Genomic DNA, 14,378 nt, shown 5'->3' with positions numbered 1-14,378 from the left:
CCGGGGGCCCGGCCGCCGGGGGGGGGGAGGCCGCTGAGCGCCCGGGGCCGCCCCCACCGCCGGAGCGGGGGAGCCGCCCCCGCGGCCCCGGGCCATGTACGAGGGTGCGGCGGTGGCGGGGCTGCCCCCCGGCCCCTTCCTCCGGATGGATTTCTACGGGCCGGGCCGGGGCTGCCTGCTGCCCGAGCGCGGCCCCCCCCGCGCCCCGCGGCGCCCCCCGCCGCCCCCCGCCCTGGAGCAGCTCCGGCCGCTGTAGGTACCTGCGCCCCGGGGGCGGCCGGGCCCCTCACTGCGGCCTCGGGTGCCGGCCGATCGGGGGCGGGGGGGGGCGGGCGGCGGGGATGGGAGCTGGGGGCTGGGGGGGATGGGTGCTTGGCGCGGCGGGAGGGGCTGAGCAGGGTGCTGGGTGCTGGGCCGGGGGGTGCTGGGCTCAGCCCCCGTCCCTCCCCGCCCGCCCCATCGCGGGCCGAGCTGTGCGCAGATGCCGCCGGCTCGGCCATAAACAACCCGCGTCCCATTTCGGGGGGAGCCGCGCCGGGGCTCCCCTCGCACCCCCTTCCCGCGGGGGGGGGGGGGGGGGGGGGCCGCGGCAGCGCCAGCTCCACCGGGAATTTCATTCCCTCCTGATAAGGGCTCCGACAAAATCCAATTAACTACAGAGCCGCTGCGCCTGCTGCTGCTGCTGCTGCTGCTGCACGGGTGGAGGGGGGGCGGTAGCGTGGGGCCCCCCCCCCGGCCACGACCCTGCCAGGGATCGGGGTGCCCCCCTGGGCTGGGGTGTCCTGGGTGCTGGTGTGGGGCTCGGCCAGTCCCGCTCCCACTGGTGGGATCCTGCCCTCTGTCCCTGGGGGGGTCACAGCACAGTGTCCCCCGGGGGTCCCCCACTGTCCTTGGGGACGGGCATCCCCCGGTGCTGTGGGGCGTGGAGGGCGCGCGGGCGTGGGGTGGGCGGTGGGTGCCCGCAGGGGTACAGGCATCGCACCCCCAGCTGCTGGCTGGCCCGGGGGCTGTCACCCCACGGGGGGCACAGGGCCCTGCTGAGCTTTGTGCCCACTGCGCAGGGGGGCTCTGGAGGGGGTCCCGTGCCCCCCCCCCCCCAGCGGGCGGCCACCCAGCCTGGCCTGGCTCCCAGGGGCCACCAACGCCATAACGGCCTGGGGAAAGTCCTGCCGGGCTCTGCTGGACTTTCACCCCTTCCACAGGGTGGTGGTGGGGTTGCCTCGCTCCTTGGGGGGGCAGCGAGCCCCTCTCCCCGTTGCTGGTTCCCCCTTCCCGCGGCGGTGGCTGGTGCGGTGCCTTGTGGCTGGTGCTGGGGGGTAGGGGGGGGGCTGCAGCCATGGCCCCCGCCGTCTCGCTCCCCCCATTGTCTCAGGGCCGCTCGACCTTTCCGCTGGCATCAGGCATGAGCATGGCGTGAGGGGCCTTTGTCTGCAGCTGGGGACGGTGGGGGGCTGCTGCGGGGGCTGCTGCTGCCTCTGCAGGGGGGGCTTGACTTTGGAGCCCCCCAGGGCCAGCAGGGTGCAGGCAGGGCCTGGCGGGGGCTGCGTGGCCCAGGCTCCAGTACCATGCCCTTAGCGCAGCAGGACACCCACCCCCCCCCGACCCCACTGGGGCGGTGCTGTCCTCAGTGGGGCAACTGGAGGCCACCCCCCCGCCCCCCCCCCCCCATGCCCCCAGTCCTGCGGGCGAGGGGCTGCCCGGCCTGAGCCCCTTCCCTGTGGGCTGCAGCTCTGCGTGGACACGCAGCTGCGGTGCTGTGCAGGGCCCCTGGCCCGGCCAGGACACCTCTGGGCTCTGGTCACGGTGACCATGACCTGGCGGGCGCGTGGGTGACGGGTGCTGGCGGGACTCCCTGGCAGGGTGCCCCGTTCCCTACGTCACGTCGAGGTGCCGTGTCTCCCCAGCCCGGAGATGCCAGCCTGCGGCATGCCTTAGCGGTGTCGGGGGCGGCCGTGCCGTGCCTCAGTTTCCCCAGAGACAGCTGTGGCTGTGGCTGGGCTCTGCCCAGCGGGGCTGGCCCCGAGGTGCTGGCTGCTGGCCCGGCGCCGGTGCTGCCCTGCCCGGCGGGACGCCGTCTCGCTGGCGCAGGGGGAAGAGCTGCTCCTTGGGGCGTGGGGGGGTGTGGGGGGGTGTGGGGAGCCCTCCTGACTCTGCAGCGGGGCCTGGGGACACCCCCACACCACAGCTGGGGAAACTGAGGCACGAGGCGGTTCCCAGGGGGTAGTGGAGGGGCTCGCAGGAACCCACCCAGTCAAGCGGGCATCCCGTGCCACTGTGGGTGGTGCCTGGGGGGGGGGGGTCTCGTGGGGGGGGGGGGGGGCGGTGTGCGTATGTGGGGTTGGGTTGTGCGTGGGCACCACCCCACTGGGCACAGGGTGCCCTCGTGTGAGCCGCGCTCCGTCACCCCGGGCTGGCCGGTGGCACGCAGCCAGCGCAGCGCTGTGGCGCGGGGGGGGTGGGGTGGCGGCGCAGCGGATGGGGGGGAGAGTTGGGGTGGCAAGGACCCCAGTGCTGGTGGTGGGCAGGACCCCTGGGTCTGCTGGGCAGGGTGCCCCATGGGGACCTGGCAGGGTGGCAGCGCCCGGCGGGCTGAGCACCGTGCCCAGGGGCAGGACTGGGCACCCCCCAGCAGGGCACCCCGGCTGCTGGGACCCTCCTTTCCCCCCTCCCGTGCTCCCAGAGAGGTGCAGGAATTCAGGGCATGTGGGATCCTCGTCCCTGGGTGGGCGCCCACTGTCCCGCCTGGCACAGCACCCCTCGGGGTGGGCTTTCCTCTGCACCCCCCGACTCCAGAGCCCTGCGCCCCATCCCGGCTCTGGCCTGGGAGCGATGGCCGGTTGTTGGGGGGGGTGGCAGCAGCCCAGTCTGCTGTGCCCCCCCCGGGCCCTGGCAGGCGGCGTGGCCCCGCGGGCGCTTTCCCACGCCAGGGCGGGGGTGCCGGGTGTCGGGGTGCCCCGGGGTCCCTCGGTGCGGGCAGGAAGCGGCCGGCGGGGCGGCTGGCGGGGGCGGCGCGTTCGCCCGGGGATGCTGGCGGAGCTGCAGCATCTGGTCTGCAGCTGGGCTCTGCTTCCTCCGGGCGGGGGGGCGGGGGGGCCGCCTGCATCCCTCCTGTTCCAGGAGATGGGGCTGGGGGAGGGGAGGGAGCCGGGACAAACGGGGTCCCTGGGGTCCCCAGCCAGACCTTCCTGCACCCAGCCCTGCAGGAGCAAGGGTGGTTTGCACCCATCCTGCCCGCTCAGCACCTTTGGGTGCTGCTCTGTGTCCACCTCCTGCCCCGCAGGGGTGCGAGGGGCGCCCAGGCCTGATGCCAGGGTGAGGGGCTGGCTGCGGTGCCTGTGGCCCCGTCCCCACCCTGGTGGCACGGCGGTCCCTTCGATGGTGGCAGCGGTGGCGGGGGATTCCCGTGGCGCTGGCACAGCCGTGCCTGCCTGGGGACGCCAGCGTGCGCCGGCGCGTGGGGGGGGGGGGAAGCGGGGTCCCCTCCCCCCCTCCGCACCCAGCACATCAAAATCTTGTCAAATCTGCATTTTGTGAGTGCAGCTCTTCACGAGGAAGTTCTTAAATTATATAAAAGAGGCGATAAATTATAGACGACGTTCGCTCAGTCACTTTAATGGCTCCGCTCCCTCGAGTGGCAGCGGTGATTTATTCAGTGCCGCCCGGGAAGCTCTGCCCGGCTTGCTCGCCTCCGCACCCCGCTCGCTCCTACTGCACCCCGAGCGCTCACCTCCGCACCCCACATGCTCGCATCCCACCCCGCACGCTCATGTCCCACCCTGCGCACTCGCCTCCGCACCCTGCACACTCCTGTCCCACCCTGCACGCTTGTATCCCACCCTGCACACTCCTGTCCCACCCTGCACACTCACCTTCACACCCTGCATGCTCGCCTCCCTGCTGGCTGCACACTCGTATCCCACCCTCACGCCTCCACACCAGCACACCCGTATCCCACCCGCACGCTCATCTCTGTGCCCTGCACGCTCGTATCCCACCCCCACACTTGTATCCCACCCCACAATCACCTCCGTGCTGGCACACTCGTGTCCCACTCTGCACACTTGTATCCCACCCTGCACGCTCACCTCCGTGCTGGCACACCCGTATCCCACCCTGCACACCCGTATCCCACCCTGCACACCCGTATCCCACCCTGCACACTCATATCCCACCCTGCACACTCGTATCCCACCCTGCACACCCGTATCCCACCCTGCACACTTGTATCCCACCCTGCACACCCGTATCCCACCCTGCACACCCGTATCCCACCCTGCACACTCATATCCCACCCTGCACACCCATATCCCACCCTGCACGCTTGTATCCCACCCTGCACACCCGTATCCCACCCTGCACACCCATATCCCACCCTGCACGCTTGTATCCCACCCTGCACACCCATATCCCACCCTGCACGCCCGTATCCCACCCTGCACACCCGTATCCCACCCTGCACACCCGTATCCCACCCTGCACGCTTGTATCCCACCCTGCACGCTTGTATCCCACCCTGCACACCCGTATCCCACCCTGCACACCCGTATCCCACCCTGCATGCTCGTACCCCACCCTGCACACCCGTATCCCACCCGCACACTCACCTCCGCGCCAGCATGCTCACCCGTCGCCGTTGTGCGGGGCAGGGGGACGAGCACAATGGGGTGGGTGGCTTTGTCCCCACTGTCCCCCTCCCTGGCCCCGTCTGCACCCAGGACCACTGCACGGTGGTGGCACAGCCAGGCTGGGGACCCCCACCCATCATCCGTCACCCTCCCGAACCCCAGCACCCCGCAAGGACCCCCCCTTGGCTCAACTCGGGGTGGGTGTGGGGTGGGTGCCCCTGGCCTGTCCCCGCAGCACCCTGAGTGTGGCGGGGCCCTTTTTGGGGTGCAGGGGCTGGGGGGGTGGGGGGGGCCGGGACTCCCCCGGCGGGCCAGGCCTTTAATATCCTGTTTGACTGGTTCGCTTGGCTCCGCTGCAGAAAAACATTCGCAAACATCCCGGAGCAGCCGGGGAGCGCTTAACCCCTGCCTGGCTGCACCCCGCACCGGGGACTGCACCCCGCCTGCACCCCACCCCCCCATGGCTGGGGCTGTGCTGGGGTGGGCGACGGGGCTCATCCTGGGGGGCTCGGGCATCTTCCGGGTGGTCCTGGGGGGCAGGATCGAGCTGGCATGTCCCATGAGGTGCTGGGGTGAGACACATCCCGTGGGATGTTGGGGTGCAGGAGGGAGCTGGCACACCCCATGGGATGTTGGGGTGCAGGGGGGGGCAGACGTGTCCCAGGAGATGTTGGGGTGCAGGGGGCACGGGCTGCACCCTGCGGGCTGGCGGGGCCGTTGCAGCACGTGGTGGCTGGGGCTGCCTGCTGCAGGGATGGGGCCAGCGCTGCCCTCGGGGCTGTCCCCCATGGGGGGGCCATGGGGTGCCAGCGGGGTGCTGCTGTGCCCGTCCCCTCTGGGGGGGCCCTGCCACCGGCTGGGGGGCAGCGGGCAGGCCCGGGCTGTGCACACATGTGTGCCCACACGTGCAAGCGTGTGGCACTGCCCCCCACCCCCCTGTCCCCCGCCCCCTGCCCTGGCCCTGCACCATGCTGGCCCCACGGATGCCATCAGTGCCGCCCACACGGGGGGCTCCTGGGATCCCAGCTTCTTTCTTTTTTTTTTTTTTCTTTTTTTTTTTTTTTCTTTTTTTTTTTTTGTCTGCCTGAATTCCACATCGTCTCTGTGGCCTGGAAATGTCAACTTGCATCTTCCCAGCTCACGTCCTCTCCCCGCTGGCCCCGTGTGACCTGGCCCCGTGGTCGGGCAGGGCTGGGGTGGGCAGCGCACGGGGGCTGCCGGGACCCCTGGCCCCAGGGGTCAGCCCTGGCGCTGTCAGGGGGTGCAGGACGTGGGGGTCCCCACAGGGCCAGCCCTGCCTGGGGGTCTCGGTGCCCTGAGTGCCATCCTCTTCCCTGCAGCGGTCGAGACGCAGAGCACCAGCTCAGAGGAGATCGTGCCCAGCCCCCCCTCGCCCCCACCCCTGCCCCGCATCTACAAGCCCTGCTTCGTCTGCCAGGACAAGTCCTCGGGGTACCACTACGGGGTGAGCGCCTGCGAGGGCTGCAAGGTGAGAGCTGCCAGCACCCCATGGCGGGGTCACCGTCCCCTCGGGTCCCCAGTTGGGCACTGACTGGGGTCTGTGGGGTCCCCAGGGCTTCTTCCGCCGCAGCATCCAGAAGAACATGGTGTACACGTGCCACCGGGACAAGAACTGCATCATCAACAAGGTGACGCGCAACCGGTGCCAGTACTGCCGCCTCCAGAAGTGCTTTGAAGTCGGCATGTCCAAGGAGTGTGAGTGTGATTGGGGACGCGAATGGGGACAGGGATGGGGACAGGGACCGGAATGGCATGGGGATGGAGACGGTGATGGGATGGGGACAAGGATGTGGTTGGGGACAGGGCAGTGATGGGGACACCCTGCCTGTGTGCAGCCGGGGGGGGGTCTGGCCACAGTTGGCCATCCCGGCAGCCCCAACCATGTGCCCAGCAAGGCCCTGGGGGGGGATGGGGGGGCCCCCCTAGGTTTGTGTCGCAGCCTGGCTGTTGCCTGGGCAACGCATGATTGATGATGTCAGAGATAAATGATGCTGACGAGGCCTCCCGGTGCCTGCGTGCCAGTTGTCATGGTGCCCGGCTGTACCCCCTGTGCGACGCGGCATCACCGGGGGTGGGTGACCGGGGGTGATGGCTGCTGGGGCGCAGCTGCACACCCCACCCCCCCCGCAAGCCCTGCCCCATCTGCCTGCCCCTGTGGGGCATGTGACCCCCTGGGAGGGGGCTGCCAGCTGCCGGGGGGGGCCAGGCACAGCCGGGGGTGGGTTCAGCATCCCAGGGACTGCATCTCACCCTGCACCGAAGGGGGCTCCTGGCCCCCCCAGCCCACAGAGGCTGATCCCTGCTCCCCCCCCCCGTCTCAGGCGTCCTCTGCACACCCCCGTGACGAGCGCGGTGCCTCAGCTGCCATTTTCTCTCTGTGGTGTTTTTCGCCGCTGTATCGGCACTGCAGAGCCGAGCTGAGCACTGTCCCCAGGGCAGGGGGTGCGGTGTTTCCCCCCTCCCACGGGTGCTCTGTCACCCCTAATTGCCTCCTAATGACCTGAGGGCTTATTTAAAGGAGAGCTGCGAGGGGCTGGTGGCTCCGCTGGCCGTTTGTCACCGCGGCTGATCCCGTTGCTGGTGGCAGGGTCCTCATCCTGCCCTGGGCAGGGGAAGGGAGCGCGGTGGAGCTGACCCCCACCCCGGGCAGGGGCTGGGTGGCAACGGGGCTGGGTGACGCCGACCCTGCTGTCCCCGCAGCCGTCCGCAATGACCGGAACAAGAAGAAGAAGGACGTGCCCAAGCCGGAGTGCTCAGAGAGCTACATCATCACCCCCGAGGTGGAGGAGCTCATCGAGAAGGTGCGCAAAGCCCACCAGGAGACCTTCCCTGCCCTCTGCCAGCTTGGCAAATACACTACGGTGAGTGTCGGCGGGGGTCTGGGGGGTCCTGGGGAGCATGGCAGCCCCCCCCGGCGGGCCCTCACCCCTCTGCCTCCTGCCGCAGAACAACAGCTCGGAGCAGCGGGTCTCCCTGGACATTGACCTGTGGGACAAGTTCAGCGAATTGTCCACCAAGTGCATCATCAAGACGGTGGAGTTCGCCAAGCAGCTCCCCGGCTTCACCACGCTCACCATCGCCGACCAGATCACCCTCCTCAAAGCCGCCTGCCTCGACATCCTGGTGAGGGCAGGGGCTGGGCTGGGGACAGGGCTGGGGAGGGGACACCAGGCTGAGCGCCCCCCGTGCTGTGCTCACCCCCACCCCACCCCCAGATCCTGCGGATCTGCACGCGCTACACGCCGGAGCAGGACACCATGACCTTCTCGGACGGGCTGACGCTGAACCGCACGCAGATGCACAACGCCGGCTTCGGGCCCCTCACCGACCTGGTCTTCGCCTTCGCCAACCAGCTGCTGCCGCTGGAGATGGACGACGCCGAGACGGGGCTGCTCAGCGCCATCTGCCTCATCTGCGGAGGTGGGTGCTGCGGGGGGTTACAGGGACAGGCACCCACCCGGCGCCCTGGCAGACCCCCGGCACCTCCTCCCCAAATGGCTGGATCAAGCAGCCCCCCAAGTGATGCTCTTTGCCACGACACAGCCCACCCCGGTGACCCCCCCACCGGGAGCTGGGCTGTATCCGTACCCACGGGGGAACGACAGGATGCGTGCTGCCCCCCCGTAACTACTGTTGTCCTCCCCCCTCCTCAGACCGCCAGGACCTGGAGCAGCCCGACAAAGTGGACAAGCTGCAGGAGCCGCTGCTGGAGGCGCTGAAGATCTACGTGAGGAAGAGGAGGCCCAACAAGCCCCACATGTTTCCCAAGATGCTCATGAAGATCACAGATCTCCGCAGCATCAGCGCCAAGGGTGAGGGTTTTGGGGTGGGGGGGTGCCCTCCTGCAGCTCCGTGTTCTGGGGCTCAGCACCACTGTGGGGGGGGTCCAGGTTGCTCATCCCCAGGGCACAGCATCCTCCAGAGGGGATGAGGGAGGGGGCACCCACAGCACCGTGTCCTCCAGGGACACTGGGGACGTGGCCACGTCCCTCGTCCTCAGCACCTGGTGGGGGGAGCAGAGCCGGGGGAGCTGGTTTGGGGGTGTGGAGTTGGGGGTACTGGGTTTGAGGGTGCTGGGTTGGGAACACCCGTTTGGGGGTGCCAGTTTGAGAGTGCCAGTTTGGGGGTGCCAGTTTGAGGGTCCTGGTTTGGGGGTCTGGGTTTGGGGGTGTGGATTTGGGGGTGCTGGTTTGGGGGTGCCGGTTCGAGGGTGCCAGTTTGGGCATGCCAATTTGGGATGCAGGTTTGGGGGGGGCTAGTTTGCAGGTGTGGATTTGGGGGGGCTGGTTTGAGGGTCTCAGTTTGGGGGTACCAATTTGAGAGTGCCAGTTTGGGCATGTGGATTTGGGGGTGCCAGCTTGAGGGTGCTGGTTTGGTGGTGCCGGTTTGAGAGTGCCGGTTTGGGGGTGCCGGTTTAAGGGTGCTGGTTTGGGCACGCCAGTTTGGGGGTGTGGATATGGGGGTGCCAGTTTCGGGGTGCCGGTTTGAGGGTGTGGATTTGGGGGCGCCGGTTTGGGGGTGCGAATTTGGGGGTGCTGGTTTGGGCACACCAATTTGGGATGCTGATTTGGGGGCGCCGGTTTGGGATGCTGGTTTGAGGGTGCCGGTTTGGGATGCTGGTTTGGGGGTGCCGGTTTGGGATGCTGGTTTGAGGGTGCCAGTTTGGGATGCTGGTTTGGGGGTGCTGGTTTGGGATGCTGGTTTGGGGGTGCCGGTTTGGGGGTGCCAGTTTGGGATGCTGGTTTAGGGGTGCTGGTTTGGGATGCTGGTTTAGGGGTGCTGGTTTGGGATGCTGGTTTGGGGGTGCCAGTTTGGGGATGCTGGTTTGGGGGTGCCGGTTTGGAGGGTACCAGCTGCTGACCCCAACGCTTCCCCCAGGTGCCGAGCGGGTGATCACGCTGAAGATGGAGATCCCGGGATCGATGCCGCCCCTCATCCAGGAGATGCTGGAGAACTCGGAGGGCATGGACACGCTGGGGGGGCAGCCGGGTGGCCCCCGTGGGAGCAGTCTGGGACCCCCCCCGGGCAGCTGCAGCCCCAGCCTCTCGCCCAGCTCCAACCGCAGCAGCCCGGCCACGCATTCGCCGTGACCCGCGCCCGGCGCGCACCAGGACAGAGCCCGGCACGTGGCAGGGGGGGGCACCCCGTGCCTCGACCCTGGCTGCAGCCCCCACTGGGGCGGACTCCTCGGCAGCCCCCCCGCCGGCGCAGCCCCGGGACACCCCCCGCCGGAGCAGACCCCGCGGGGAGCCCTGCAGCCCCCGGCCCCCCTCCCGGCCCGGGCGAAGCACGTTGGTTGAGTCACATTTCAGGGGCGTGGGGGCCCTTGGCCGTGTCCCCGGGGGGGGACAGCCCGGCCCCACCAGCACCAGCACACACGGGAGCGCGACCACCAAGCCACCCCCCCAGTCCCGGCTGTCCGGCGGGGGGGGGGGGGGGGGGGGAAGCCAGCCAGACCCCGCACGCCGAGGAAGCAGAGTCATTTAAAAGAGAAAAGAAAGCAAAGTATATATATATATAAATATCTATAAATATCTATAAATACGTTTTAAAACCTTTGTAAAAGTTTGGAGGGGTTTTTAGGCCTGTGCAGGTGATGGGGGCACGGTGGGTGCTGCCGGGGGTGGGGGGGTGGGGGGGTTGGGGGGTGGGGGCACACGGTTTATTATTATTAAATATTTTTTTTTGTTGTTGTTGAGATTTTAGTGGTTTTAGAGTCGGGGGGTGCTGGGCGGGCCCTGCCCTGGCCCCCCAGGTGGGGTGGGGGCTGTGGGGGTGTGCGGCGGTGCCAGCCCTGGCCTTGTGGGGAGCGGGGTCCGGCCCTGCCAGCACGGGGAGGATGGGGGGGGGGCCGGGGTGGGGGGGGGGCTGGCTCCAGAATAAAGTTTATTTATTCTAGTGCCTGGCTCGTTCTTGCTGCAGGGGCAGTGGAGGAGGGGGGGAAACACGGGGGGGGGGGAACCAGGGGGGTGGGGGGGCATGGTTGGGGCTGGGGCACCCCAAGTCCTTGGGGATTCTTTGCTGCAGGGGGGCACCCCAGGATCCCTCCATCTGCCCTGCCTGACTGGCCATCCCCAAAGGCTGGGTTGGGGCAGAAGCCTTTGGGGTCCCCCCCAGCACCCCCAAAGCTCCCAGCCCTGCTGCTGCTGTTGCTCCCCGCCCCCCCCCCTCCCCCCTCCCCCCTCCCCCCTCCCCCCCCCCCCCAGGAGCCGGCCCTGGCTCGCAGAGCCCCGATGCATTCATGACATCCTCAGTGCAGCGTGAGGGCAGCCCTGGCCGCTCCCCGGGGGGGGCTGGGGGTGTGTGGGGGGGTCAGGGCTGTCCCTGCTGCTGCACAGGGATGGGACCTGTTTGTTTTCCTTTTGTCCGTATTTTTTTTCCCAGCAGCTGCCGGGTGAGGCCCATCCGCCGCCCACGACAGGAACCGGGGGCAGCGGGGCATGGCACAGCCGTGCACCCCTGGCACGGGCTGAGAACGGCCACAACTCGTGCCGGCGATGGCAGCCAGAGGCCGGCTACACCGTCAGGTCCCCACGCAGCGGGGGGCCGGGGGGGCAGCTGGGCTCCTGTAGGACCCCCGCCGGCTGCCCGGGGGCCGGTGCCCGCTCCTGGGGCCGGTGGCAGCACCCAGCCCGGGGCGGGGGGCCCTTGCGTAGGAGGTGGGCAAGCTCGGCCAGGCTGAGCAGCGCCGAGACCAGCCCCACCACGAAGTAGAAGTGGATGAAGACGGTTTTCTCGGTGGGGCGAGAGACGAAGCAGTCGACGCGGTGCGGGCAGGGCCGCCGGCGGCAGACGAAGAGCGGCTGCACCCTGAAGCCGTAGAGCAGCGCCTGCCCCAGCAAGAAGCCCAGCTCGGCAGCGATGCGAGCCACCACGCTGCCCACGTAGAAGGGCTGGAGGCGCCGGGCACGCTGACCGGGGGCCCCCCCGCGCCCCGGCTTGGCTGCCTGGTGCACGGCGAAGATGACGAAGAGGGCGGCGGGGGCTGAGAGCACGACAACGTGGAAGACGAGGAAGCGGTAGTGGGAAATGGGGAACGCGGCGTCGTAGCAAACGGGTTTGCAGCCCGGCTGCTGCGTGTTGCAGACGAATTCTTCCTGCTCGTCCTCAAAGACATCGCTGCCCACGGTGGCCAGGACCAGGATGCGGAAGAGGAGCATCACCACCAGCCAGAACCGCCCCACCATGGGCGAGTGCTCCTGCACCGCGTCCAGCAGCGAGCTGAGGAAGCCCCACTCGCCCATGGCCGCGCTGCGGGAGCGGGGTCAGCGCTGGGGGATGCTGTTCCCACCAGGATGGACCCCAGCGGGCAGCACGGCCCCCTCCAGCTCACCATCCTCCATGCCCCCATCAAACGCATTGCACTGTCCCCACTCCCAGGAGGGTGCCCAGGCAGTGCCAACCCAGCTCATCCCTGTCACGAGCGTCCCCAGGCCTCTGCTGTGCCCCAGGACTCGCTCCCCCCCCTGAGATGGGGCCAAGGACACCAGCTGGGGCAGGACCAGCAGCTTCCTCATCCCTTGGACCCCCCGGATCCCCTGAGCCCCCCAGCCTGGCGGGGTCACCCTGGTACCTGCGGAGGCTGCGGTCCAGGCGCGGCTGGCGCCAGCTGTCCAGGACTGTTCAGGACTGTCCGGTCCCTTGTCCGGCGGGGCTGGGATGACGGTCCCACAGCCACGCCTGGAGGCCTTTTAAAGAGACAGAGCAGCCGCAGGGGCACCCGGAGGGGAGGGAAGGGCTCGGCTCTGCCGGGGGGGGGGCCTCAAGGACAAACCCTGCCCCTGCCCCGGGGCCAGCAGCTTCCCAGGGGCACAGGTTGGTGCAGGGGGCAGCGGCCCCCCCCATGCAGAAATTCCCCCATTCCTTGGCCTACCCAACGCCCCAGGGCCTCAGGGTCCCAAGCCGCAGCACTCGGCCCCCAGAAGGCCCCCCCGGTGCTGGCATCGCCTCCCTGGCCCCGGCACAGCCCATTGCACCGGCTGCATTTGGCCCTGCGGCCTTGCCTGGGGCACCGTGCCCGGGGGATGCTCCTGGCTGGCACCGTCCCCGCTCTGGGACGCTGTGCCCAGGCTGTCGGGGCCACCGGGGGTCCCATGGACCGTCCTGGGCTGCCCCCGGCTCCGGCATGTGCTGGCAGGCAGAGCCACGCTAGCCGTGCTGCCCGGCAGCTGCGTGTCGGGGCTCCCATCGCCCCTGCCTGGCATGGGGGGGCCTTTGCCTGCGCCTCACTTTCCCTTTCTGCTAACTGGAGCAGAGCCCTGGCCAACACGGGTCACCCTTGGGCCCTCCTCACCCCTCGGGGACCATGCGATGCCCACAGTGGTGCCCACTGCCCCACAGCTCAGCACCCCCTCCAGCAGCGCTCAGCATCCCCAGCGCCCCCAGTCAGGGAGATTTTGATGGAGGGAGGGAGGGACGCTGCGGTGCTGCCTCTGTGTGCTCATGCTCACACCGCTGGCTCTATACATACATTTGGGGTGACGCCGGGGTTACGGGGGCAGCTCCGCGGCCGGCGCGGTGTGGCCATGGCTTTGCCCTTTGCTGGGTGAGTTGTGACAAGGGATTCTCTGGCGCGCTTGTAGCAAGGGGAGCCGTAAATAGCACGGCCCCTCGGCAGGGACGCGCCAGAGATGCTCTCCAGAGCCCGGCAGTGGAAAATCTGACAGCGCTTTCCACACTTGACTGGGTTCCAGCAAAGCACCTCGGTGGCACCGATAGTGCCCGCGCCCGAGTGCCGCACCACAGCCGGAGGGGGCCGAGGGGGCCCGGGGGTTTGCCCGTTGCTCCTGCAGCCCTCAGCTCCTGTGTGCGGTGACCCACCAGCCTGGGACGGGGCCGGAGGTGGGTGTCACAGCTGGGTCCTTCGTCCCCCAGTGCCAGCCCAGCGGCCACCACCGGCTCCTGGTGCCTGCCAGCACGACGGCAGCCCCACGCCAGCCCTGTGCCGTGCGTTTTGGCGGTGTCCATGCCGCTCTGGAGGCCCCGGCGTGCTGCGCACCCACATGTGGGGGACACAGGACATGCCACCTGTCCCCCAGGGCTTCATTGGTGACCCAGATCCCTCCCACCGCGGGGATCCCGTGCACTGACCCCAGATTTCTGCAGGAGCCGAGCCCGATGCCAGCCCCCTGGCAAGCAGCAGCCCCCCGGGGCACAACTCCAGCCCAGAGCACAAACCCTTTGCTGGCGAGTGAAACCCCCCGGCCCGGGAGCGTGGGGCAGCAGCAACTTCAGCCACTGTTCACCCGCGGCCGGCGCAGCAGCGGAACATGGGGCAGGTGCCAGGTACCACAGGGGTCTTGGCACGAATTTGGGAACCTCAGCAGCGGCGTAGGGCAGCGGGTCCATCCAGCCGGTGGTTTTGCAGAGCCACAGCCTCGCAGCGAGGGACCGGCAGGGAAACAGAGCGGGCAGCACCCGAGCTGTCCCAGCGGGCAGGTGGGACACCAGTAGGACCAGCCGATGGCACCGGGTTCCCCTGGCCGAGTGCCCAAGCGGCAGCTCCCGGCCACAGGTGCCCAAGGGGGAAGTAGCAGAGATGCGGCTCCTGCAGCTCTTCCCCAGCACCTTCCTTAGGTGGCTGCAGGCCACGGCGAGCGTCTGGGCCAGCCCTGCACGGAGCAGAGCTTGTGCCAAGCCCTCAGCACCCAGCGGCCCAACGCAAGCTCTGCTGTGATCATTCTGGTAATGCCAAAATTGGCTAAATCGGCAGCACTGGAAACCACCTCAGAA

General features: G+C 68.9%; 2 protein-coding genes across 2 annotated transcripts; one reads left to right on the top strand and one right to left on the bottom strand.

Annotated features, from left to right (window-relative positions):
• On the top strand, nucleotides 1-10,261 carry RARA (retinoic acid receptor alpha). The gene is given in 9 exon segments (XM_037411423.1): nucleotides 1-190; nucleotides 192-252; nucleotides 5,966-6,114; nucleotides 6,200-6,341; nucleotides 7,347-7,507; nucleotides 7,593-7,769; nucleotides 7,862-8,066; nucleotides 8,300-8,458; nucleotides 9,525-10,261. Coding segments are annotated over 9 exon segments (1,362 nt in total). The 5' UTR covers nucleotides 1-94; the 3' UTR covers nucleotides 9,737-10,261.
• A 722-nt stretch (nucleotides 10,262-10,983) lies between these two features.
• On the bottom strand, nucleotides 10,984-12,299 carry GJD3 (gap junction protein delta 3). The gene is made up of 2 exons (XM_037411323.1): nucleotides 12,220-12,299; nucleotides 10,984-11,897 (listed from the first exon to the last, which is right to left on the bottom strand). The coding sequence occupies exon 2, from the start codon at nucleotides 11,888-11,890 to the stop codon at nucleotides 11,162-11,164; it is 729 nt and encodes a 242-aa protein (XP_037267220.1). The 5' UTR covers nucleotides 11,891-11,897; nucleotides 12,220-12,299; the 3' UTR covers nucleotides 10,984-11,161.
• Between the last annotated feature and the right edge of the window lie 2,079 nt (nucleotides 12,300-14,378).

Source organism: Falco rusticolus, chromosome 18 (assembly GCF_015220075.1).
Source record: "Falco rusticolus isolate bFalRus1 chromosome 18, bFalRus1.pri, whole genome shotgun sequence".
Taxonomy (NCBI): domain Eukaryota; kingdom Metazoa; phylum Chordata; class Aves; order Falconiformes; family Falconidae; genus Falco; species Falco rusticolus.
Note: the sequence above shows the minus strand (reverse complement) of the source record. Positions and strands in the feature narration are given on the sequence as shown.